This window comes from Scyliorhinus torazame, chromosome X (genome assembly GCF_047496885.1).
Source record: "Scyliorhinus torazame isolate Kashiwa2021f chromosome X, sScyTor2.1, whole genome shotgun sequence".
In the NCBI taxonomy this organism is placed as follows: Eukaryota; Metazoa; Chordata; class Chondrichthyes; order Carcharhiniformes; family Scyliorhinidae; genus Scyliorhinus; species Scyliorhinus torazame.
Window position 1 is genome coordinate 4,024,721 of NC_092738.1, and position 22,392 is coordinate 4,047,112.

Genomic DNA, 22,392 nt, shown 5'->3' on the forward strand with positions numbered 1-22,392 from the left:
ATTCAATCATAGAACACAGAACATTACAGCGCAGTACAGGCCCTTCGGCCCTCGATGTTGCGCCGACCTGTGAAACCACTCTAAAGCCCATCTACACTATTCCCTTATCGTCCATATGTCTATCCAATGACCATTTGAATGTCCTTAGTGTTGGCGATTCCACTACTGTTGCAGGCAGGGCATTCCACGCCCTTACTACTCTGAGTAAAGAACCTACCTCTGACATCTGTCCTATATCTATCTCCCCTCAATTTAAAGCTACGTCCCCTCGTGCTAGACATCACCATCCGAGGAAAAAGGCTCTCACTGTCCACCCTATCCAATCCTCTGATCATCTTGTATGCCTCAATTAAGTCACCTCTTAACCTTCTTCTCTCTAACGAAAACAGCCTCAAGTCCCTCAGCCTTTCCTCATAAGATCTTCCCTCCATACCAGGCAACATCCTGGTAAATCTCCTCTGCACCCTTTCCAATGCTTCCACATCCTTCCTATAATGCGGCGACCAGAATTGCATGCAATACTCCAAATGCGGCCGCACCAGAGTGTTGTACAGCTGCAACATGACCTCATGGCTCCGAAACTCAATCCCTCTACCAATAAAAGCTAACGCACCGTACGCCTTCTTAACAACCCTCTCAACCTGGGTGGCAACTTTCAGGGATCTGTGTACATGGACACCGAGATCTCTCTGCTCATCCACACTGCCAAGAATCTTAAAATTAGCCCAGTACTCTGTCTTCCTGTTATTCCTTCTAAAATGAATCACCTCACACTTTTCTGCATTAAACTCCATTTGCCACTACTCAGCCCAGCTCTGCAGCTTATCAATGTCCCTCTGTAACTTGCAATAAGATTATAGCTGATCTCCTCCTGGTCTCACATCCTGTGCCCCATATCCCTTTAACCCGTTTTTTAATCAGAAATATATCTATCTCCATCCTGAAACCATTTAATGACTCAGATTCCACCGCATTATGGGGGCAGCGAGTTCCACAAATTCACCACCCTCTGCGAGAAGTAGTTCCTCCTCATCTCAGTTCTAAATCTCAACCGATAATCCGCCGTCTCTCGTTGGAGATTGCCCCGCCAGGGGGGACACTTGGTCCACATTGTACTTTACCAATCCCTCTCAGCACTTTATGCACCTCGATCGGACCCGCTCCCAGCCTTCTAAGCTGCGGCCAGCGCGGGCCCAAGCTGTGCAATCCCTCCTCGCACGTCAGCCCCTTTCGCCCCGGATGATATCCGGTGCACCTCCTCCTCCTCCAGTGCCTCCACCATCTTCCTCAAATAGGGAGGCATCACCGGGACACAGTTGTCCCAGATGCGGTCTCGCCGACAGCCCTCTACTGTCATACATGGAAAATAGAAGCAGAAGGAGGCCACTCGGCCCTGCTCCACCATTCATTCCGATCACGGCCGATCATCAGGTTCAATACCCTGATCCCGCCTTCCTCCACCCCCTTTGATCGCTTTAGACCCAGGGGCAATATTTTTTAAAAAAAGTAAAGAACCCAGTTCTTTTTTTTTCCAACTAAGGAGCAAGGCGGCACAGTGGTTAGCAAAGTTGCTTCACAGCTCCGGGGTCCCAGGTTCGATTCCCGGCTTGGGGCACTGTCTGTGCGGAGTCTGCAGGTTCTCCCCGTGCCTGCGTGGGCTTCCTCCGGGGGCTCCGGTTTCCGCCCACAAGTCCCGACAGACGTGCCGGTTCGGTGGACTGGCCAGGCTGAATTGCCACTTAAGTGTCGAAAAATGGTTGGGTGGGGGTGACTGGGTTGCGGCCGTAGGGTGGAAGCGTGGGCTTGGGTTGGGGTGCTCTTCCCAAGGGCCGGTGCAGACCCGGTCGTGCGGACGGTATGGGTCTCCTGAATGACGGAAGGGCGTCGTGGCGAGGGGTTCGGAGAGGGTTGGGGGGGGGGGCATAGATCATCGGTTCGGTCGTGTGGACGGTATGGGTCTCCTGAATGAGGGAAGGGTGTCGTGGCGAGGGGTTCGGAGAGGGTTGGGGGGGGGGACATAGATCATCGGTTCGGTCGTGTGGACGGTATGGGTCTCCTGAATGAGGGAAGGGCGTCGTGGCGAGGGGTTCGGAGAGGGTTGGCGCTGGGATGGAGGGAGGGAACGGGCTGAGAGGGGGGGGGGGGGGGGTGTGGATGGATTGGTTTGGGGGTGCCGGGGGGGGGGGGTTCCAGAAATGGTGGCGTCCCCTTTAAGACGCCTGTTGTGTTCTGTCCGCCGACGGAAAATGGTGGTGGAGGCGGCGCCTTTAATTACATCCGGGCTCCCCGGCCCCGCCCTCACCTCGCCTCACCCAAGATGGCGGCCACCGTCCTGCTGCGGAGGAACCGGCCGGGGACGAGAGCCCAGGTGAGGAGGGGGGGGGGGCCCGGGAACGGGGCGGGGGGGGCGGCAACTTTCAACCCCCAACCCCCCCCCACCGCTCTCACCGTCCCCGGGTGAGGAAACCTCTCTCCCCATGGCCCCCCGCTCGCAGCCGTCCATCCCACCCCCCACGGCCTCCCATTGGCCCGCGCCGCCGTCAGTCAGCCGGGCGCGGCCTCCCATTGGCCCGCGCCGCCGTCAATCAGAGGCAGGCGGGCCGCCCCCACCACTGGGCGCGCTGCGTGATTGGTCCGAGACGGCTGCGCGTCATAGGGGTGGTCCGCTCGCTGATTGGCCGCGCGGGATGTCAGTCAGGCGGCGGGCGCTCTGTCATTGGCCGACGTCATCTAGAGGGCAGTGCGCGCCTCATTGGCCTGCTGTCAGTCAGGGGGCGGGCGCTCTGTGATTGGCGGCCGCGGCTGTCAGCCAATCGGGCAATCCGTCACTGGCTGACATCAGCCAGGGGGCGGACTCCCCATCATTGGCCGACGTCAGCCAGGGGGCGGGCGCTCCATCACTGTTCGAGGATACCCTGTGATTGGCCGGCGTGGCTGTCAGTCAGGAGGGTGGGCGATCTGTCATTGGCCGATTTCATTTAGGGGGCGGGTGCTCCATCACTGTTCGAGGATACCCTGTGATTGGCCGCCGTGGCTGTCAGTCAGGAGGGTGGGCGATCTGTCATTGGCGGATGTCATTTAAGGGGCGGGCGCTCCATCATTGTTGGAGGATACCCTGTGATTGGCCGCCGTGGCTGTCAGTCAGGAGGGTGGGCGATCTGTCATTGGCGGATGTCATTTAGGGGGCGGGCGCTCCATCATTGTTGGAGGATACCCTGTGATTGGCCGGCGTGGCTGTCAGTCAGGAGGGTGGGCGCTCTGTCATTGGCCGATGTCATTTAGGGGGCGGGCGCTCCATCATTGTTGGAGGATACCCTGTGATTGGCCGGCGTGGCTGTCAGTCAGGAGGGTGGGCGATCTGTCATTGGCCGACGTCAGCCGGGGGCGGGCGCTCCATCATTGTTGGAGGATACCCTGTGATTGGCCGCCGTGGCTGTCAGTCAGGACGGTGGGCGCTCTGTCATTGGCCGACGTCAGCCAGGGGGCGGGCGCTCCATCATTGTTCGAGGATACCCTGTGATTGGCCGCCGTGGCTGTCAGTCAGGAGGGTAAGTGCTCCGTCATTGGCCGACGTCACTCAGGGGTGGGGCGCTCTGTGATTGGCCACCGCGGCTGTCCGTCAGGGAAGGGCCTGTGACTTGAGTTAAAGGGGTAGCAGGGGGCGGCGATTACGGAACGGCCTCGGCTCGAACCCACCCTTTCCCCGGGCCTTTGGACGCTCTTCAATTGCTTTAAAAGGACGTGGGCGGGTGGGGGAGGCTGACGGCACAGCGCGAGGGGCCGAGGGCGGCCATATTTGGACCTCTTCGGGCATAACGAGGCCCGTTCAAGGATTGCGGACCGGGGGCGGCAGGGCGGAGCAGTGGTTAGCACTGCTGCCTCGCGGCACCGACGTCCCGGGTTCGACCCCGGCTCTGGGTCACTGTCCGTGTGGAGTTTGCACAGTCTCCCCGTGTTTGAACAAAGAACAAAGAAAAGTACAGCACAGGAACAGGCCCTTCGGCCCGCCAAGCCCGTGCCGACCATGCTGCCCGACTAAACTACAATCTTCTACACTTCCTGGGTCCGTATCCCTCTATTCCCATCCTATTCATATATTTGTCAAGATGCCCCTTAAACGTCACTATCGTCCCTGCTTCCACCACCTCCTCCGGCAGCGACTTTGCGTGGGTTTCACCCCCACAACCCAAAGATATGCAGGGTAGGTGGGTTGGCCGCGCTAAATTGCCCCTTAATTGGTAAAAGAAAATAATTGGGTACACTAAAATAAAAAAAGGATCGCGGTCCCCCATCAAACACTCCCAGGACAGGTACAGCACGGGATTAGATACAGAGTAAAGCTCCCTCTACACTGTCCCCATCAAACACTCCCAGGACAGGTACAGCACGGGGTTAGATACAGAGTAAAGCTCCCTCTACACTGTCCCCATCAAACACTCCCAGGACAGGTACAGCACGGGGTTAGATACAGAGTAAAGCTCCCTCTACACTGTCCCCATCAAACACTCCCAGGACAGGTACAGCACGGGGTTAGATACAGAGTAAAGCCTCCTCTACACTGTCTCCCACCAAACACTCCCAGGACAGGTACAGCACGGGGTTAGATACAGAGTAAAGCTCCCTCTACACTGTCCCCCATCAAACACTCCCAGGACAGGTACAGCACAGCGTTAGATACAGAATAAAGCTCCCTCTACACTGTCCCCATCAAACACTCCCAGGACAGGTACAGCACGGGGTTAGATACAGAGTAAAGCTCCCTCTACACTGTCCCCATCAAACACTCCCAGGACAGGTACAGCACAGGGTTAGATACAGAGTAAAGCTAGGGTAAGAGTAGGGCCAGTCAAGGACAGGGAAGTTGTGCTTGGAGTCCGAGGAGATAGGAGAGGTGCTAAATGAATATTTTTTGTCAGTATTCACACAGGAAAAAGATAATGTTGTCGAGGAGAATACTGAGATTCAGTCTACTAGACTAGAAGGGCTTGAGGTTTATAAGGAGGAGGTGTTAGCAATTCTGGAAAGTGTGAAAATAGATACGTCCCCTGGGCCGGATGGGATTTATCCTCGGATTCTCTGGGAAGCTAGGGAGGAGATTGCTGAGCCTTTGGCCTTGATCTTTAAGTCATCTTTGTCTACAGGAATAGTGCCAGAAGACTGGAGGATAGCAAATGTTGTCCCCTTGTTCAAGAAGGGGAGTAGAGACAACCCCGGTAACTATAGACCAGTGAGCCTTACTTCTGTTGTGGGCAAAGTCTTGGAAAGGTTTATAAGAGATAGGATGTATAATCATCTGGAAAGGAATAATTTGAATAGAGATAGTCAACACGGTTTTGTGAAGGGTAGGTCGTGCCTCACAAACCTTATTGAGTTCTTTGAGAAGGTGACCAAACAGGTGGATGAGGGTAAAGCAGTTGATGTGGTGTATATGGATTTCAGTAAAGCGTTTGATAAGGTTCCCCAGGGTAGGCTACTACAGAAAATACGGAAGAATGGGATTCAGGGTGATTTAGCAGTTTGGATCAGAAATTGGCTAGCTGGAAGAAGACAAAGGGTGGTGGTTGATGGGAAATGTTCAGACTGGAGTCCAGTTACTAGTGGTGTACCACAAGGATCTATTTTGGGGCCACTGCTGTTTGTCATTTTTATAAATGACCTGGAGGAGGGCGTAGAAGGATGGGTGAGTAAATTTGCAGATGACACTAAAGTCGGTGGAGTTGTGGACAGTGCGGAAGGATGTTACAAGTTACAGAGGGACATAGATAAGCTGCAGAGCTGGGCTGAGAGGTGGCAAATGGAGTTTAATGCAGAAAAGTGTGAGGTGATTCATTTTGGAAGGAATAACAGGAAGACAGAGTACTGGGCTAATGGTAAGATTCTTGGCAGTGTGGATGAGCAGAGAGATCTCGGTGTCCATGTACATAGATCCCTGAAAGTTGCCACCCAGGTTGAGAGGGTTGTTAAGAAGGCGTACGGTGTGTTAGCTTTTATTGGTAGAGGGATTGAGTTTCGGAGCTGTGAGGTCATGTTGCAGCTGTACAAAACTCTGGTACGGCCGCATTTGGAGTATTGCGTACAGTTCTGGTCACCGCATTATAGGAAGGACGTGGAGGCTTTGGAGCGGGTGCAGAGGAGATTCACCAGGATGTTGCCTGGTATGGAGGGAAAATCTTATGAGGAAAGGCTGAGGGCACAGGGTTAGATACAGAGTAAATCTTTCTGAGGGTGGTTTTGAATGATGAACCTTCCTGTGCTGAGATGCTGTGTCTTTTTAACGTGCGGAACAGGATGTACTTCTGGTCTGATGTGTGTTCTTGTGTTACTCCCCTGCCTCTAGGAGTTTTACAGCTGGCCAGATGAATCCCTGGATGAGATGGACAGTACCCTGGCTGTACAGCAGGTGAGGTTCCTCCCCGTCACTCTGAGTACCATGCACAGTCCCGGTCTCCGTATCCCTCGGTCACACCCACACTCGGAGCACCGTGCACAGTCCCGGTCTCCGTATCCCTCGGTTAGACCCACACTCGGAGCACCGTGCACAGTCCCGGTCTCCGTATCCCTCGGTCAGACCCACACTCGGAGCACCATGCACAGTCCCGGTCTCCGTATCCCTCGGTCAGACCCACACTCGGAGCACCGTGCACAGTCCCGGTCTCCGTATCCCTCGGTTAGATCCACACTCGGAGCACCGTGCACAGTCCCGGTCTCCGTGTCCCTCGGTCAGACCCACACTGGGAGCACCGTGCACAGTCCCGGTCTCCCTGTCCCTCGGTCAGACCCACACTCGGAGCACCGTGCACTGTCCCGGTCTCCGTGTCCCTCGGTCAGACCCACACTCGGAGCACCGTGCACAGTCCCGGTCTCCGTGTCCCTCGGTCAGACCCACACTCGGAGCACCGCGCACAGTCCCGGTCTCCGTGTCCCTCGGTCAGACCCACACTCGGAGCACCGTGCACAGTCCCGGTCTCCGTATCCCTCGGTCAGACCCACACTCGGAGCACCGTGCACAGTCCCGGTCTCCGTGTCCCTCGGTCAGACCCACACTCGGAGCACCGTGCGCAGTCCCGGTCTCCGTGTCCCTCGGTCAGACCCACACTCGGAGCACCGTGCACAGTCCCGGTCTCCGTATCCCTCGGTCAGACCCACACTCGGAGCACCGTGCACAGTCCCGGTCTCCGTGTCCCTCGGTCAGACCCACACTCGGAGCACCGTGCACAGTCCCGGTCTCCGTATCCCTCGGTCAGACCCACACTCGGAGCACCGTGCACAGTCCCGGTCTCCGTGTCCCTCGGTCAGACACACACTCGGAGCACCGTGCACAGTCCCGGTCTCCGTGTCCCTCGGTCAGACCCACACTCGGAGCACCGTGCACAGTCCCGGTCTCCGTGTCCCTCGGTCAGACCCACACTCGGAGCACCGTGCACAGTCCCGGTCTCCGTGTCCCTCGGTCAGACCCACACTCGGAGCACCGTGCACAGTCCCGGTCTCCGTGTCCCTCGGTCAGACCCACACTCGGAGCACCGTGCACAGTCCCGGTCTCCGTGTCCCTCGGTCAGACCCACACTCGGAGCACCGTGCACAGTCCCGGTCTCCGTGTCCCTCGGTCAGACCCACACTCGGAGCACCGTGCACAGTCCCGGTCTCCGTGTCCCTCGGTCAGACCCACACTCGGAGCACCGTGCACAGTCCCGGTCTCCGTGTCCCTCGGTCAGACCCACACTCGGAGCACCGTGCACAGTCCCGGTCTCCGTATCCCTCGGTCAGACCCACACTCGGAGCACCGTGCACAGTCCCCGTCTCCGTGTCCCTCGATTGTATCCACAAATCGGTGGTGTAAATGCCTTTGCCATTCAGACCCTGGGGTACAGGAGTCCCCCACAAGTAACCCTGAGGGATTCGGACTGAGACATCGATGTGTGTGGGAATGGAGTGAGTAGTTATTTTTCTCATGCGACTTCGGCTCGCCTTCATGGCCACTCTGTCTGAACAACAACTCTCGACTCTTCTCCCCCACCCCCCCCCCCCCCAGTATATCCAGCAGAGCGTCAGGGCCGACGCCTCAGACATTGAGAAGATTCTAGAGCCTCCAGAAGGTCAGGACGAGGGAGTTTGGAAGTACGAACACCTCAGGTAAGATGTGCGCGACTGCTTTGTGCACTCTGACTTAGGCAGTGGCTGGAAGAGGTTACAGAGATAGGGAGGGGTGTAGGGGGCTGGAGGAGGTTACAGGGATAGGGAGGGGTGTAGGGACTGGAGGAGGTTACAGAGATAGGGAGGGTGTCGGGGGCTGGAGGAGGTTACAGAGATAGGGAGGGGTGTAGGGGGCTGGAGGAGGTTACAGAGATAGAGAGGGTGTAGGGGGCTGGAGGAGGTTACAGAGATAGGGAGGGGTGTAGGGGGCTGGAGGAGGATACAGAGATAGGGAGGGGTGTAGGGGGTTGGAGGAGGTTACAGAGATGGGGAGGGGTGTAGGACTGGAGGAGGTTACAGAGATAGGGAGGGGTGTAGGGGGCTGGAGGAGGATACAGAGATAGGGAGGGGTGTAGGTGCTAGAGGAGGTTACAGAGATAGGGAGGGTGTAGGGGGCTGGAGGAGATTACAGAGATTGGGAGGGGTGTTGGGGCTGGATGAGGTTACAGAGATTGGGAAGGTTGTAGGGGCTGGAGGAGGTTACAGAGATAGGGAGGGGTGTAGGGGACTGGAGGAGGTTACAGAGATAGGGAGGGTGTAGGGGACTGGAGGAGGTTACAGAGATAGGGAGGGTGTAGGGGGCTGGAGGAGGTTACAGAGATCGGGAGGATTGTCGGGGGCTGGAGGAGGTTACAGAGATAGGGAGGGGTGTAGGGGCTGGAGGAGGTTACAAGATAGGGACGGTTGTAGGGGGCTGGAGGAGGTTACAGAGATAGGGAGGGTTGTCGGGGGCTGGAGGAGGTTACAGAGATAGGGAGGGGTGTAGGGGCTGGAGGAGGTTACAAGATAGGGACGGTTGTAGGGGCTGGATGAGGTTACAGAGATAGGGAGGTTTGTAGGGGGCTGGAGGTTACAGAGATAGGGAGGGTTGTAGGGGCTGCAGGAGATTACAGAGATAGGGAGGGTGTAGGGGGCTGGAGGAGGTTACAGAGATAGGGAGGGTTGTAGGGGCTGGAGGAGGTTACAGAGATAGGGAGGGGGTGTAGGGGACTGGAGGAGGTTACAGAGATAGGGAGGGGTGTAGGGGACTGGAGGAGGTTACAGAGATAGGGAGGGGTGTAGGGGGCTGGAGGAGGTTACAGAGATAGGGAGGGTGTAGGGGGCTGGAGGAGGTTACAAGATAGGGACGGTTGTAGGGGCTGGATGAGGTTACAGAGATAGGGAGGTTTGTAGGGGGCTGGAGGAGGTTACAGAGATAGGGAGGGTTGTAGGGGCTGGAGGAGGTTACAAGATACGGACGGTTGTAGGGGACTCGAGGAGGTTACAGAGATTGGGAGGGGTGTAGGGGGCTGGAGGAGGTTACAGAGATAGGGACGGTTGTAGGGGCTGGAGGAGGTTACAGAGATAGGGAGGGGCGTAGGGGGCTGGAGGAGGTTACAGAGATAGGGACGGTTGTAGGGGACTCGAGGAGGTTACAGAGATAGGGAGCGTTGTAGGGGACTCAAGAGGTTACAGAGATTGGGAGGGGTGTAGGGGACTCGAGGAGGTTACAGAGATAGGGAGGGTTGTAGGGGGCTGGAGAAGGTTACAGAGATAGGGAGGGGTGTAGGGGCTGGAGGAGGTTAGAGAGATAGGGAGGGGTGTAGGGGCTGGAGGAGGTTACAGAGATAGGGAGGGTTGTAGGGGGGCTGGAGGAGGTTACAGAGATTGGGAGGGGTGTAGGGGACTCGAGGAGGTTACAGAGATAGGGAGTGTTGTAGGGGCTGGAGGAGGTTACAAGATACGGACGGTTGTAGGGGACTCGAGGAGGTTACAGAGATTGGGAGGGGTGTAGGGGGCTGGAGGAGGTTACAGAGATAGGGACGGTTGTAGGGGCTGGAGGAGGTTACAGAGATAGGGAGAGGCGTAGGGGGCTGGAGGAGGTTACAGAGATAGGGACGGTTGTAGGGGACTCGAGGAGGTTACAGAGATAGGGAGCGTTGTAGGGGACTCAAGAGGTTACAGAGATTGGGAGGGGTGTAGGGGACTCGAGGAGGTTACAGAGATAGGGAGGGTTGTAGGGGGCTGGAGAAGGTTACAGAGATAGGGAGGGGTGTAGGGGCTGGAGGAGGTTAGAGAGATAGGGAGGGGTGTAGGGGCTGGAGGAGGTTACAGAGATAGGGAGGGTTGTAGGGGGGCTGGAGGAGGTTACAGAGATTGGGAGGGGTGCAGGGGACTCGAGGAGGTTACAGAGATAGGGAGCGTTGTAGGGGACTCGAGGAGGTTACAGAGATTGGGAGGGGTGTAGGGGGGCTGGAGGAGGTTACAGAGATTGGGAGGGGTGTAGGGGACTTGAGGAGGTTACAGAGATGGGGAGGGTGTAGGGGGCTGGAGGAGGTTACAGAGATAGGGAGGGTGTAGGGGGCTGGAGGAGGTTACAGAGATAGGGAGGGTTGTAGGGGGCTGGAGGAGGTTACAGAGATAGGGAGGGGCGTAGGGGGCTGGAGGAGGTTACAGAGATAGGGAGGGGTGTAGGGGACTGGAGGAGGTTACAGAGATAGGGAGGGGTGTAGGGGACTGGAGGAGGTTACAGAGATAGGGAGGGGTGTAGGGGGCTGGAGGAGGTTACGGAGATAGGGAGGGTGTAGGGGGCTGGAGGAGGTTACAGAGATAGGGAGGGGTGTAGGGGGCTGGAGGAGGTTACAGAGATGGGGAGGGGTGTAGGGGCTGGAGGAGGTTACAGAGATAGGGAGGGGTGTAGGGGACTGGAGGAGGTTACAGAGATGGGGAGGGGTGTAGGGGCTGGAGGAGGTTACAGAGATAGGGAGGGGTGTAGGGGGGCTGGAGGAGGTTACAGAGATAGGGAGGGGTGTAGGGGACGAGGAGGTTACAGAGATAGGGATGGTGTAGGGGGCTGGAGGAGGTTACAGAGATAGGGAGGGGTGTAGGGGGCTGGTGGAGGTTACAGAGAGAGGGAGTGGTGTAGGGGACTGGAGGAGGTTACAGAGATAGGGAGGGGTGAAGGGGACTGGAGGAGGTTACAGAGATAGGGAGGGGTGTAGGGGGCTGGAGGAGGTTACAGAGATAGGGAGGGGGTGTAGGGGGCTGGAGGAGGTTACAGAGATAGGGAGGTGTGTAGGGGGCTGGAGGAGGTTACAGAGATAGGGAGGGTTGTAGGGGCTGGAGGAGGTTACAGAGATAGGGAGGGTTGTAGGGGCTGGAGGAGGTTACAGAGATAGGGAGGGGTGTAGGGAGACTGGAGGAGGTTACAGAGATAGGGAGGGTTGTAGGGGGTTGGAGGAGGTTACAGAGATAGGGAGGGGTGTAGGGACTGGAGGAGGTTACAGAGATAGGGAGGGGTGTAGGGGACTGGAGGAGGTTACAGAGATAGGGAGGGTTGTAGGGGGTTGGAGGAGGTTACAGAGATAGGGAGGGGTGTAGGGGGCTGGAGGAGGTTACAGAGATAGGGAGGGGTGTAGGGGGCTGGAGGAGGTTACAGAGATAGGGAGGGGGTGTAGGGGGCTGGAGGAAGTTACAGAGATAGGGAGGGGTGTAGGGGCTGGAGGAGGTTACAGAGATAGGGAGGGGTGTAGGGGACTGGAGGAGGTTACAGAGATAGGGAGGGTTGTAGGGGCTGGAGGAGGTTACAGAGTTAGGGAGGGTGTAGGGGGCTGGAGGAGGTTACAGAGATAGGGAGGGGTGTAGGGGCTGGAGGAGGTTACAGAGATAGGGAGGGGTGTAGGTGCTGGAGGAAGTTACAGAGATAGGGAGGGGTGTAGGGGACTGGAGGAGGTTACAGAGATAGGGAGGGGTGTAGGGGACTGGAGGAGGTTACAGAGATAGGGAGGGGTGTAGGGGGGCTGGAGGAGGTTACAGAGATAGGGAGGGGGTGTAGGGGGCTGGAGGAAGTTACAGAGATAGGGAGGGGTGTAGGGGGGCTGGAGCAGGTTACACCTAACTTAACACAGTACCCCAGGTCCTTGTTAAGAGCGGCACGGTAGCATTGTGGATAGCACAATTGCTTCACGGCTCCAGGGTCCCGGGTTCGATTCCCGGCTTGGCTCACTGTCTGTGGGGAGTGTGCACGTTCTCCCCGTGCCTGCGTGGGTTTCCTCCGGGTGCTCCGGTTTCCTCCCACAAGTCCTGAAAGACGTGCTGTTAGGTGGATTGGACATTCAGTCGGGGCAGCTCTGTTAGAAGCCTCGGCCCCGAGACGCTGTTCAGTTCAGCTGCTAACTCCCAATTTCTTTTTTTGATTACAGACAGTTCTGCCTGGAGCTGAACGATTTGGCGGTCAAACTGCAGGTGGGTGAATCTCCTCTGCACAAACGTTGTCGGTGGGAATGTCGAGCCCTTGGCTGGGTGGAGGCTTTTTAAACCTTTGTGTGCGCGTTGTGTGTGTGCGCGTTGTGTGTGTGCGCGTTGTGTGTGTGCGCGTTGTGTGTGTGCGCGTTGTGTGTGTGCGCGTTGTGTGTGTGCGCGTTGTGTGTGTGCGCGTTGTGTGTGTGTGTGCGGAGAATGTGGGACTCGCTCCCACGGGGAGTGGGGAGAATGTGGGACTCGCTCCCGCGGGGAGCGGGGGAGAATGTGGGACTCGCTCCCACGGGGAGAATGTGGGACTCGCTCCCGCGGGGAGTGGGGGGAGAATGTGGGACTCGCTCCCACGGGGAGTGGGGGAGAATGTGGGACTCGCTCCCGCGGGGAGTGGGGGAGAATGTGGGACTCGCTCCCGCGGGGAGTGGGGGAGAATGTGGGACTCGCTCCCACGGGGAGTGGGGGAGAATGTGGGAGTCGCTCCCACGGGGAGTGGGGAGAATGTGGGACTCGCTCCCGCGGGGAGTGAGGGAGAATGTGGGACTCGCTCCCGCGGGGAGTGGGGGAGAATGTGGGACTCGCTCCCACGGGGAGTGGGGGAGAATGTGGGAGTCGCTCCCACGGGGAGTGGGGAGAATGTGGGACTCGCTCCCGCGGGGAGTGGGGGAGAATGTGGGACTCGCTCCCACGGGGAGTGGTGGAGAATGTGGGACTCGCTCCCACGGGGAGTGGGGGAGAATGTGGGACTCGCTCCCACGGGGAGTGGGGGAGAATGCGGGACTCGAACCACGGGGAGTGGGGGAGAATGTGGGACACGCTCCCGCGGGGAGTGGGGGAGAATGTGGGACTGGCTCCCGCGGGGAGTGGGGGAGAATGTGGGACTCGCTCCCACGGGGAGTGGGGGGAGAATGTGGGATCGCTCCCGCGGGGGGGAGTGGGGAGAATGTGGGACTCGCTCCCGCGGGGAGTGGGGGAGAATGTGGGACTCGCTCCCACGGGGAGTGGGGGAGAATGTGGGACTCGCTCCCGCGGGGAGTGGGGGAGAATGTGGGGCTCGCTTCCGCGGGGAGTGGGGGGAGAATGTGGGATCGCTCCCGCGGGGAGTGGGGGAGAATGTGGGTCTCGCTCCCGCGGGGGGAGTGGGGAGAATGTGGGACTCGCTCCCACGGGGAGTGGGGGAGAAAGTTAAAGGGGGGGAATGTGAACACGTTTCCTGATGATGTTGATCTCTGTCCTCCGCAGGGCGAGTGTCACTCCGACACCTGTAACCAGATGACCGCCACAGAGCAGTGGATATTCCTCTGTGCGGCACACAAGACTCCGAAGGAGGTGAGTGCCCTCCTCCTCGATGCTTGTGGGATCCTCCTGTGCGCAGTCGTGAAATTGTCCGCAGCTCGCCTGACTTCTCTCTCTTTCTGCGTTCCCAATCTCAGTGTCCTGCCATCGACTACACCCGCCACACGCTGGACGGTGCCGCCTGCCTCCTCAACAGCAACAAGTATTTCCCCAGCAGGTAAGGTGACCGAGGAGTAGCCGTGGGACCCGGTCCGGGGGGGGGGGGCTGGGGTTAGCTTCGATGTGAAGGCGGGACCAACCAGAGTCGACCCGCCAGCCAATCAGACCCCCTTTTCCGGCGGTGGTGTAAATTCTCGGGGCGTTTTGAAATTCGGCATTCCTGTCTTTGTCCTGATGAGTGGCGGCCGAAAAGCTTCGGCGACACGTCGCTCGCACCGGTGATATTCCAAGTCGTGTGCTAGCTGCAGCGACTGTGCTTTATGTTTGTTTGTGTGTGTGTTAATCCCCTCACTCGCTGTCCCCCCCCCCCCCCCTCCCGATTCGCCTGCGTCCTGATCACTTCTCTGTCCTCCCCTCCCCGGTTAGGGTGAGCATTAAGGAATCGTCTGTGGCCAAGCTGGGGTCCGTCTGCCGCAGGATCTACCGGATCTTCTCCCACGCCTACTTCCACCACCGCCAGATCTTCGACGACTACGAGGTGAGTCGGGTGAAACGGCCAAACAGACGGCTCAACCGCGGGCGATGCACGTGCGCCCTTTGTGCATGTGGAGCTCTGGGGCGACTCGTGCCCGCTCTGATATTCCGCTGTTTCTTCCCGCCCGCAGAATGAGACCTTCCTCTGCCACCGCTTCACCAAGTTTGTCATCAAGTACAACCTGATGTCCAAAGACAACCTGATCGTGCCGATCCTGGAGGAGGAGGTGCAGAACGCCACAGCAGGGGAGAGCGAGGCCTGAGCGGGCAGGGGCGGAAATCTAGGAGAGGGCGCAACCTGGTCTCTCGATTCTCTGTACAGTTCGGCGGGGTGGGGGTCTGTGTGGGGCGGGGTCCCAGCCCTGCAGGGTCACGCCTGTTTCTCGTCTTTGTGTTTACTCTTCTCCCCCCCCCCCCCCCCCCCCCCACCTCCCCCCCCCCCCCCGCCAACACTGACTTATTTTTATCAAATTAGCACTGCTGTACATTCTTGCTTTCTTTTATTCTCAAAGCACTTCATCATGGGTTTCAGGGCACTTCAGTCAGTTTGCAACCGGACACATCTCTGTCCACACGAGGAATGTTTGATGGGGACGGTGTAGAGGGAGCTTTACTCTGTATCTAACCCCGTGCTGTACCTGTCCTGGGAGTGTTTGATGGGGACAGTGTAGAGGGAGCTTTACTCTGTATCGAACCCCGTGCTGTACCTGTCCTGGGAGTGTTTGATGGGGACAGTGTAGAGGGAGCTTTATTCTGTATCTAACCCCGTGCTGTACCTGTCCTGGGAGTGTTTGATGGGGACAGTGTAGAGGGAGCTTTACTCTGTACCTAACCCCGTGCTGTACCTGTCCTGGGAGTGTTTGATGGGGACAGTGTAGAGGGAGCTTTATTCTGTATCTAACCCCGTGCTGTACCTGTCCTGGAAGTGTTTGATGGGGACAGTGTAGAGGGAGCTTTACTCTGTATCTAACCCCGTGCTGTACCTGTCCTGGGAGTGTTTGATGGGGACAGTGTAGAGGGAGCTTTACTCTGTACCTAACCCCGTGCTGTACCTGTCCTGGGAGTGTTTGATGGGGACAGTGTAGAGGGAGCTTTATTCTGTATCTAACCCTGTGCTGTACCTGTCCTGGAAGTGTTTGATGGGGACAGTGTAGAGGGAGCTTTACTCTGTATCTAACCCCGTGCTGTACCTGTCCTGGGAGTGTTTGATGGGGACAGTGTAGAGGGAGCTTTACTCAGTATCTAACCCCGTGCTGTACCTGTCCTGGGAGTGTTTGATGGGGACAGTGTAGAGGGAGCTTTACTCTGTATCTAACCCCGTGCTGTACCTGTCCTGGGAGTGATTGATGGGGACAGTGTAGAGGGAGCTTTACTCTGTATCTAGCTCCGTGCTGTACCTGTCCTGGGAGTGTTTGATGGGGACAGTGCAGAGGGAGCTTTACTCTGTATCTAACCCCGTGCTGTACCTGTCCTGGGAGTGTTTGATGGGGAGAGTGTAGAGGGAGCTTTACTCTGTATCTAACCCCGTGCTGTACCTGTCCTGGGAGTGTTTGATGGGGACAGTGTAGAGAGAGCTTTACTATGTATCTAACCCCATGCTGTACCTATCCTGGGAGTGTTTGATGGGGACAGTGTAGAGGGAGCTTTACTCTGTATCTAACCCCGTGCTGTACCTGTCCTGGGAGTGTTTAATGGGGACAGTGTAGAGGGAGCTTTACTCTGTATCTAACCTCGTGCTGTCCCTGTCCTGGGAGTGTTTGATGGGGACAGTGTAGAGGGAGCTTTACTCTGTATCTAACCCCGTGCTGTACCTGTCCGGGGAGTGTTTGATGGGGACAGTGTAGAGGGAGCTTTACTCTGTATCTAACCCCGTGCTGTACCTGTCCGGGGAGTGTTTGATGGGGACAGTGTAGAGGGAGCTTTACTCTGTATCTAACCCCGTGCTGTACCTGTCCGGGGAGTGTTTGATGGGGACAGTGTAGAGGGAGCTTTACTCTGTATCTAACCCCGTGCTGTACCTGTCCTGGGAGTGTTTGATGGCGACAGTGTAGAGGGAGCTTTACTCTGTATCTAACCCCGTGCTGTACCTGTCCTGGGAGGGAGTGTCTGATGGAGCAGTGCGTACGAAGTACATGTAGGTGAGGCATCTGATGTGTGCAAACTGTCTTCAGTAAGCAATCTGTAAAATGGGTATTATAGTGAGGGGTGAGAGTTCAGAGCAATAATAGCTGTGTGTGGAGCCGAGTGTCCACGAGTCTTATGTTTTGAGGGTTTAAGCATATTTTCCATTGATGTTTCGAATGTCTAACATTAATAAAATTCTGCCTCTCAATGGCTCTTTGTCCATTCTTTATTCAATGTTTCCCCTATGAGAACTAACTTCGTAAACCTATGTGATGGAAATTGCCAAGTAAACATGTCACGCTGTAATTACACCATCCAGCCAAGGGTGGCGCTCAAGTTTTGAATTCGGCAGGCCTTGCTGTGTTCCTGCAATTCTTTAATTAGGACAGAATATCAGCCTTTAAAAACACGTGCACAACAGACTTTAAGATGGTCAGTGCTGAGGGAGCGCCGCACTGTGGGAGGGTCAGTGCTGAGGGAGCGCTACACTGTGGGAGGGTCAGTGCTGAGGGAGCGCCGCACTGTGGGAGGGTCAGTGCTGAGGGAGCGCCGCACTGTGGGAGGGTCAGTGCTGAGGGAGCTCCGCACTGTGGGAGGGTCAGTGCTGAGGGAGCGCCGCACTGTGGGAGGGTCAGTGCTGAGGGAGCGCCGCACTGTGGGAGGGTCAGTGCTGAGGGAGCGCCACACTGTGGGAGGGTCAGTGCTGAGGGAGCGCCGCACAGTGGGAGGGTCAGTGCTGAGGGAAGGTCGGTGCTGAGGGAGGGGTCAGTGCTGAGGGAGCTCCGCACTGTGGGAGGGTCGGTGCTGAGGGAAGGTCGGTGCTGAGGGAGGGTCAGTGCTGAGGGAGTGACGCACTGTGGGAGGGTCAGTGCTGAGGGAGTGCCGCATTGTGGGAGGGTCAGTGCTGAGGGAGTGCCGCATTGTGGGAGGGTCAGTGCTGAGGGAGCGCCGCACTGTGGGAGGGTCTGTGCTGAGGGAGCTCCGCTCTGGAATAGGGACCACCATTCGATGAAGCATTAACAGGCACCAGCTGTGTGAAAACTGACTGGTGTTCACTGTGATGCACCTTTGAAAAGTTCTCCAATAACTGAAGGGCTGTGGGACGTCTCACGGTGAGGGAGGGAAGGGGAAGGGGCAGGCGCTGGCTAAATGCAGAAGAAGTTACCCTCCAATCCAGTGGAGTATTGGTCCCTGAAACAAATTTATTGGGGTTCACAAGAGACACTCTGGCAAAAGGCAGCGAGACGCGAGGGCGGAGGAGAGACATTCCCGCTAAAAAATATACTTCCGAAGATTTGCTTCCTGAGTTGGTCCGAGGTTCTTGTAGCCGGGGAAGTGTCTTTCTGTTCTGGCTCCGTGTTGTCCCCTCCGGGCCGGAGAGAGAGGGGGGGGGGGGGGGGGGGGGTCGCAGCGGGATTACGATGGTGGAGATCCGATGCTCCCGGACGCAATCCCTCGCTCGCTCCGGGGAGACGGGAAGGGCGTTCACAGTTCGTCGTGATGCGGCGTGTGGAGGGCGTGGTCGCACAGGTCTGCGGACGAGAGAGAGTGACAGAGGAGAGTTAGCAGAGAGAGGAGCCGGGGGGGGCCCAGGGCGTCACTCCCTCAACCCCGGGATCCTGACCCTCTCGCTCTCCCCGGGTTCCTGGCTCTCCGGAGCATCCCGCCCCCCCCCCCCCCCCCCCCCGCCACAGTAACACCACCCCGCTCTCCGCCTGCCCTGTCTGAACGAGTCGGCTATTCACCTGTCCTCCGGCTGCACAGCTCGTTCTTCACGTTGTCGGAGTCGCGGGACAAATACTCGATGAATTCGTCTTCGTACTCCTCGGCGAGTTTCTCACACTGGGAGAGAGGGGGTCAGGGGAAGAGTCAGCCTTCTGGAACAGTACACGGAGATTCCCCCCCCCCCCCCCCCCCCCGCCCCCCAACACCGAGAGAGGGGTACGGAGAGCGAGGGAGCGGGACAGAGAGTGACAGAGAGAGAGACACACAGTCAGGGACACAGACAGAGAGAGAGAGACACAGACAGAGAGAGAGACAGACAGAGAGAGACACAGACAGAGAGAGACACAGACAGAGAGAGAGACAGACAGAGAGAGAGAGACAGACAGAGAGAGAGAGACGGAGACAGAGAAACCGAGAGCGAGTCCCACAGACAGGGACACAGATCCAGAGAGACACAGTCAGGGACACAGACAGAGAGAGAGACAGACAGAGAGAGAGAGAGAGACGGATTGAGAGACAGACACACAGCCAGAGAGAGACACAGGCAGAGAGAGAGACAGAGAGAGACACAGACAGAGAGAGAGACGGGGGGAGAGAGAAACTAATTGGGAGACACAGACAGAAACAGAGAGACACAGACAGAGCGAGCCAGAGAGAGAGAAAGAGAGACAGTCTGTGTGTAGTGCTGGGGGAGCGTCGCACTGTGGGAGGGTCAGTGCTGAGGGAGCGCCGCACTGTGGGAGGGTCAGTGCTGAGGGAGCTCCGCACTGTGGGAGGGTCAGTGCTGAGGGCGCTCCGCACTGTGGGAGGGTCAGTGCTGAGGGAGCGCCGCACTGTGGGAGGGTCAGTGCTGAGGGAGCGCCGCACTGTGGGAGGGTCAGTGCTGAGGGAACTCCGCACTGTGGGAGGGTCAGTGCTGAGGGAGCTCCGCACTGTGGGAGGGTCAGTCCTGAGGGAGCTCCACACTGTGGGAGGGTCAGTGCTGAGGGAGCTCCGCACTGTTAAAGGGTCAGTGCTGAGGGAGCGCCGCACTGTGGGAGGGTCAGTGCTGAGGGAGCGCCGCACTGTGGGAGGGTCAGTGCTGAGGGAGCGCCGCACTGTGGGAGGGTCAGTGCTGAGGGAGCGCCGCACTGTGGGAGGGTCAGTGCTGCGGGAGCTCCGCACTGTGGGAGGGTCAGTGCTGAGGGAGCGCCGCACTTTGGGAGGGTCAGTGCTGAGGAAGCTCCGCACTGTGGGAGGGTCGGTGCTGAGGGAGCGCCGCACTGTGGGAGGGTCAGTGCTGAGGGAGCGCCGCACTGTGGGAGGGTCAGTGCTGAGGGAGCACTGCACTGTGGGAGGGTCAGTGCTGAGGGAGCACTGCACTGTGGGAGGGTCAGGGCTGAGGGAGGGTCAGTGCTGAGGGAGGGTCAGTGCTGAGGGAGCACCACACTGTGGGAGGGTCAGTGCTGAGGGAGCTCCGCACTGTGGGAGGGTCAGTGCTGAGGGAGCTCCGCATTGTGGGAGGGTCAGTGCTGAGGGAGCTCCGCACTGTGGGAGGGTCAGTGCTGAGGGAGCTCCGCACTGAGGGAGGGTCAGTGCTGAGGGAGCGCGGCACTGCGGGAGGGTCAGTGCTGAGGGAGCTCCGCACTGTGTGAGGGTCAGTGCTGAGGGAGGGTCAGTGCTGAGGGAGCACTGCACTGTGGGAGGGTCAGTGCTGAGGGATCGCCGCACTGTGGGAGGGTCAGTGCTGAGGGAGGGTCAGTGCTGAGGGAGGGTCAGTGCTGAGGGAGGGTCAGTGCTGAGGGAGGGTCGGTGCTGAGGGAGGGTCAGTGCTGAGGGAGGGTCAGTGCTGAGGGACCACTGCACTGTGTGAGGGTCAGTGCTGAGGGAGCTCCGCACTGTGGGAGGGTCAGTGCTGAGGGAGCTCCGCACTGTGGGAGGGTCAGTGCTGAGGGAGCGCCGCACTGTGGGAGGGTCAGTGCTGAGGGACCACTGCACTGTGGGAGGGTCAGTGCTGTGGGAGGGTCAGTGCTGTGGGAGGGTCAGTGCTGAGGGAGGGTCAGTGCTGAGGGAGGGTCAGTGCTGAGGGAGGGTCAGTGCTGAGGGAGGGTCAGTGCTGAGGGAGGGTCAGTGCTGAGGGAGCTGTGTTGACTCTGTACAGGGGGTGTATGTTTAATGATGAAGCGAAGATATAAAACATTAGCTGATTACCAGAGTTGGGTCTTGCTCCCGGTTTTCCCAATCCACTCAAGAGGTGGACACTTACCGCCCGTTTCAGATTGGAGGTAATGTCCCCGGTGACCAGCGTGTCGGGGAGGCGGGCCGGGGCTCCCGATCGCGTCAGCACCCGGACGTAAGTGCTGCGATGTGTATCCCGGTCGACCAGCTCGCCGTACTCCGTCATGTGCTCACACACCCGTTCCAGCAGCTCGATCAGGAACACTTCCGATCTGGCGTAGGGGACCTGGTGGGAGATCGGGAAACGGGTGAGACACGGCGTCTCGGTGCGACCTGACCCCATCCCGGCCCTGGGTCACTGTCCGTGTGGAGTTTGCACATTCTCCCCGTGTCTGCGTGGGTTTCGCCCCCACAACCCAAAGATGTGCAGGGCAGGTGGATTGGCAACGCTAAATTGCCCCTGAATTGGGAAAAACTGGGCCCTCTAAATGTAAATTTAAAAACCTTTTCTTGACCAGCACAGTCATTCCCGGGAACGACAGCAAAAGAAATCCTTGCATTAACCCCTTGAGGGACTGTATCAACACCCCTCCCGCAATCTCCCAAACTCCTCCCCAAGGCACCCCTCCTCCACTCTGTACCCCCACACCCCACCTTATTTCCCCATCCCTCCACCCTACGTCCACACCCTCATGGGGGAGAGGGGTGGGAAGGATATGGGGGAAGTGGGATTGCGTGGGAGTGGGTGAGGCAATAATACGACTGGGAAGGGGGGGGAGTGGGGAGGAAGGGGGAGTAGGGGGAGTGGGGGGAAAGGGAGAGTGGGGGGGAAGGGGGGGAGTGGGGGGACGGGGGAAGGGGGAGTGGGGGGGAAGGGGGAGTGGGGGGGAAGGGGGAGTGGGGGGGAAGGGGGAGTGGGGGGGAAGGGGGAGTGGGGGGGAAGGGGGAGTGGGGGAAGGGGAAGTGGGGGAAGGGGGAGTGGGGGGGAGGGGAGGGGGAGTGGGAGGGGAAGGGGGAGGGGAGGGGGGGGAGGGGGGAGTGGGGGGGAGGGGAGGGGGGAGTGGGGGGTAAGGGGAGGGGGGAGTGGGGGGGGAGGGGAGGGGAGGGGGGAGTGGGGGGGGAGGGGAGGGGGGAGTGGGGGGGGAAGGGAGGGGGGAGTGGGGGGGAGGGGAGGGGGAGTGGGGGGTAAGGGGAGGGGGAGTGGGGGGTAAGGGGAGGGGGAGTGGGGGGTAAGGGGAGGGGGAGTGGGGGGTAAGGGGAGGGGGGAGTGGGGGGTAAGGGGACGGGGGAGTGGGGGGAGGGGGAGTGGGGGGAAGGGGAGGGGGGAGTGGGGGGAAGGGGAGGGGGGAGTGGGGGGAAGGGGAGGGGGGAGTGGGGGGAAGGGGAGGGGGGAGTGGGGGGAAGGGGAGGGGGGAGTGGGGGGAAGGGGAGGGGGGAGTGGGGGAAGGGGAGGGGGGAGTGGGGGGAAGGGGAGGGGGGAGTGGGGGGAAGGGGAGGGGGAGTGGGGGGAAGGGGAGGGGGGAGTGGGGGGAAGGGGAGGGGGGAGTGAGGGGAAGGGGGGGAAGTGGGGGTGAAGGGGGAGTGGGGGGGGAAGGGGGAGTGGGGGGGGAAGGGGGAGTGGGGGGGGAAGGGGGAGTGGGGGGGAAGGGGGAGTGGGGGGGAAGGGGGAGTGGGGGGGAAGGGGGAGTGGGGGGGAAGGGGGAGTGGGGGGGAAGGGGGAGTGGGGGGAAGGGGGAGTGGGGGGGAGGGGGAAGGGGAAATGAGGGGGAGTGGGGGGAAGGGGGAGTGCGGGGGAAGGGGGAGTGGGGGGGAAGGGGAGTGGGGGGGAAGGGGGAGTGGGGGGAAGGGGGAGTGGGGGGAAGGGGGAGTGGGGGGGGAAGGGGGAGTGGGGGGGGGGAAGGGGGAGTGGGGGGAAGGGGGAGTGGGGGGAAGGGGGAGTGGGGGGGGAAGGGGGAGTGGGGGGGGAAGGGGGAG

General features: G+C 59.0%; 2 protein-coding genes across 2 annotated transcripts; one reads left to right on the forward strand and one right to left on the reverse strand.

The window, feature by feature from the left end:
- Positions 1-2,282: 2,282 nt before the first annotated feature.
- mob4 (MOB family member 4, phocein) lies at positions 2,283-14,775 on the forward strand. The gene is made up of 8 exons (XM_072493677.1): positions 2,283-2,368; positions 6,338-6,400; positions 8,030-8,130; positions 12,372-12,414; positions 13,666-13,752; positions 13,857-13,936; positions 14,305-14,416; positions 14,544-14,775. The coding sequence occupies exons 1-8, from the start codon at positions 2,318-2,320 to the stop codon at positions 14,673-14,675; spliced, it is 669 nt and encodes a 222-aa protein (XP_072349778.1). The 5' UTR covers positions 2,283-2,317; the 3' UTR covers positions 14,676-14,775.
- Positions 14,776-17,718: 2,943 nt separating this feature from the next.
- On the reverse strand, positions 17,719-20,714 carry LOC140405363 (protein canopy homolog 2-like). The gene is made up of 3 exons (XM_072493679.1): positions 20,507-20,714; positions 18,282-18,378; positions 17,719-18,068 (listed from the first exon to the last, which is right to left on the reverse strand). The coding sequence occupies exons 1-3, from the start codon at positions 20,642-20,644 to the stop codon at positions 18,022-18,024; spliced, it is 282 nt and encodes a 93-aa protein (XP_072349780.1). The 5' UTR covers positions 20,645-20,714; the 3' UTR covers positions 17,719-18,021.
- Between the last annotated feature and the right edge of the window lie 1,678 nt (positions 20,715-22,392).

Excerpts from the sequence above, each read along its gene's own strand:
- mob4 (XM_072493677.1), top strand. The coding sequence starts at position 2,318 with ATGGCGGCCACCGTCCTGCTGCGGAGGAACCGGCCGGGGACGAGAGCC. Across the intron at positions 6,401-8,029 it reads GTACCCTGGCTGTACAGCAG|TATATCCAGCAGAGCGTCAG; the intron begins GTGAGGTTCCTC and ends CCCCCCCCCCAG. Across the intron at positions 8,131-12,371 it reads TGGAAGTACGAACACCTCAG|ACAGTTCTGCCTGGAGCTGA; the intron begins GTAAGATGTGCG and ends TTTTGATTACAG.
- LOC140405363 (XM_072493679.1), bottom strand. The coding sequence starts at position 20,644 with ATGACGGAGTACGGCGAGCTGGTCGACCGGGATACACATCGCAGCACT. Across the intron at positions 18,379-20,506 it reads CCTCCAATCTGAAACGGGCG|TGTGAGAAACTCGCCGAGGA; the intron begins GTAAGTGTCCAC and ends CCTCTCTCCCAG. Across the intron at positions 18,069-18,281 it reads GCTGTGCAGCCGGAGGACAG|ACCTGTGCGACCACGCCCTC; the intron begins GTGAATAGCCGA and ends TCTCGTCCGCAG.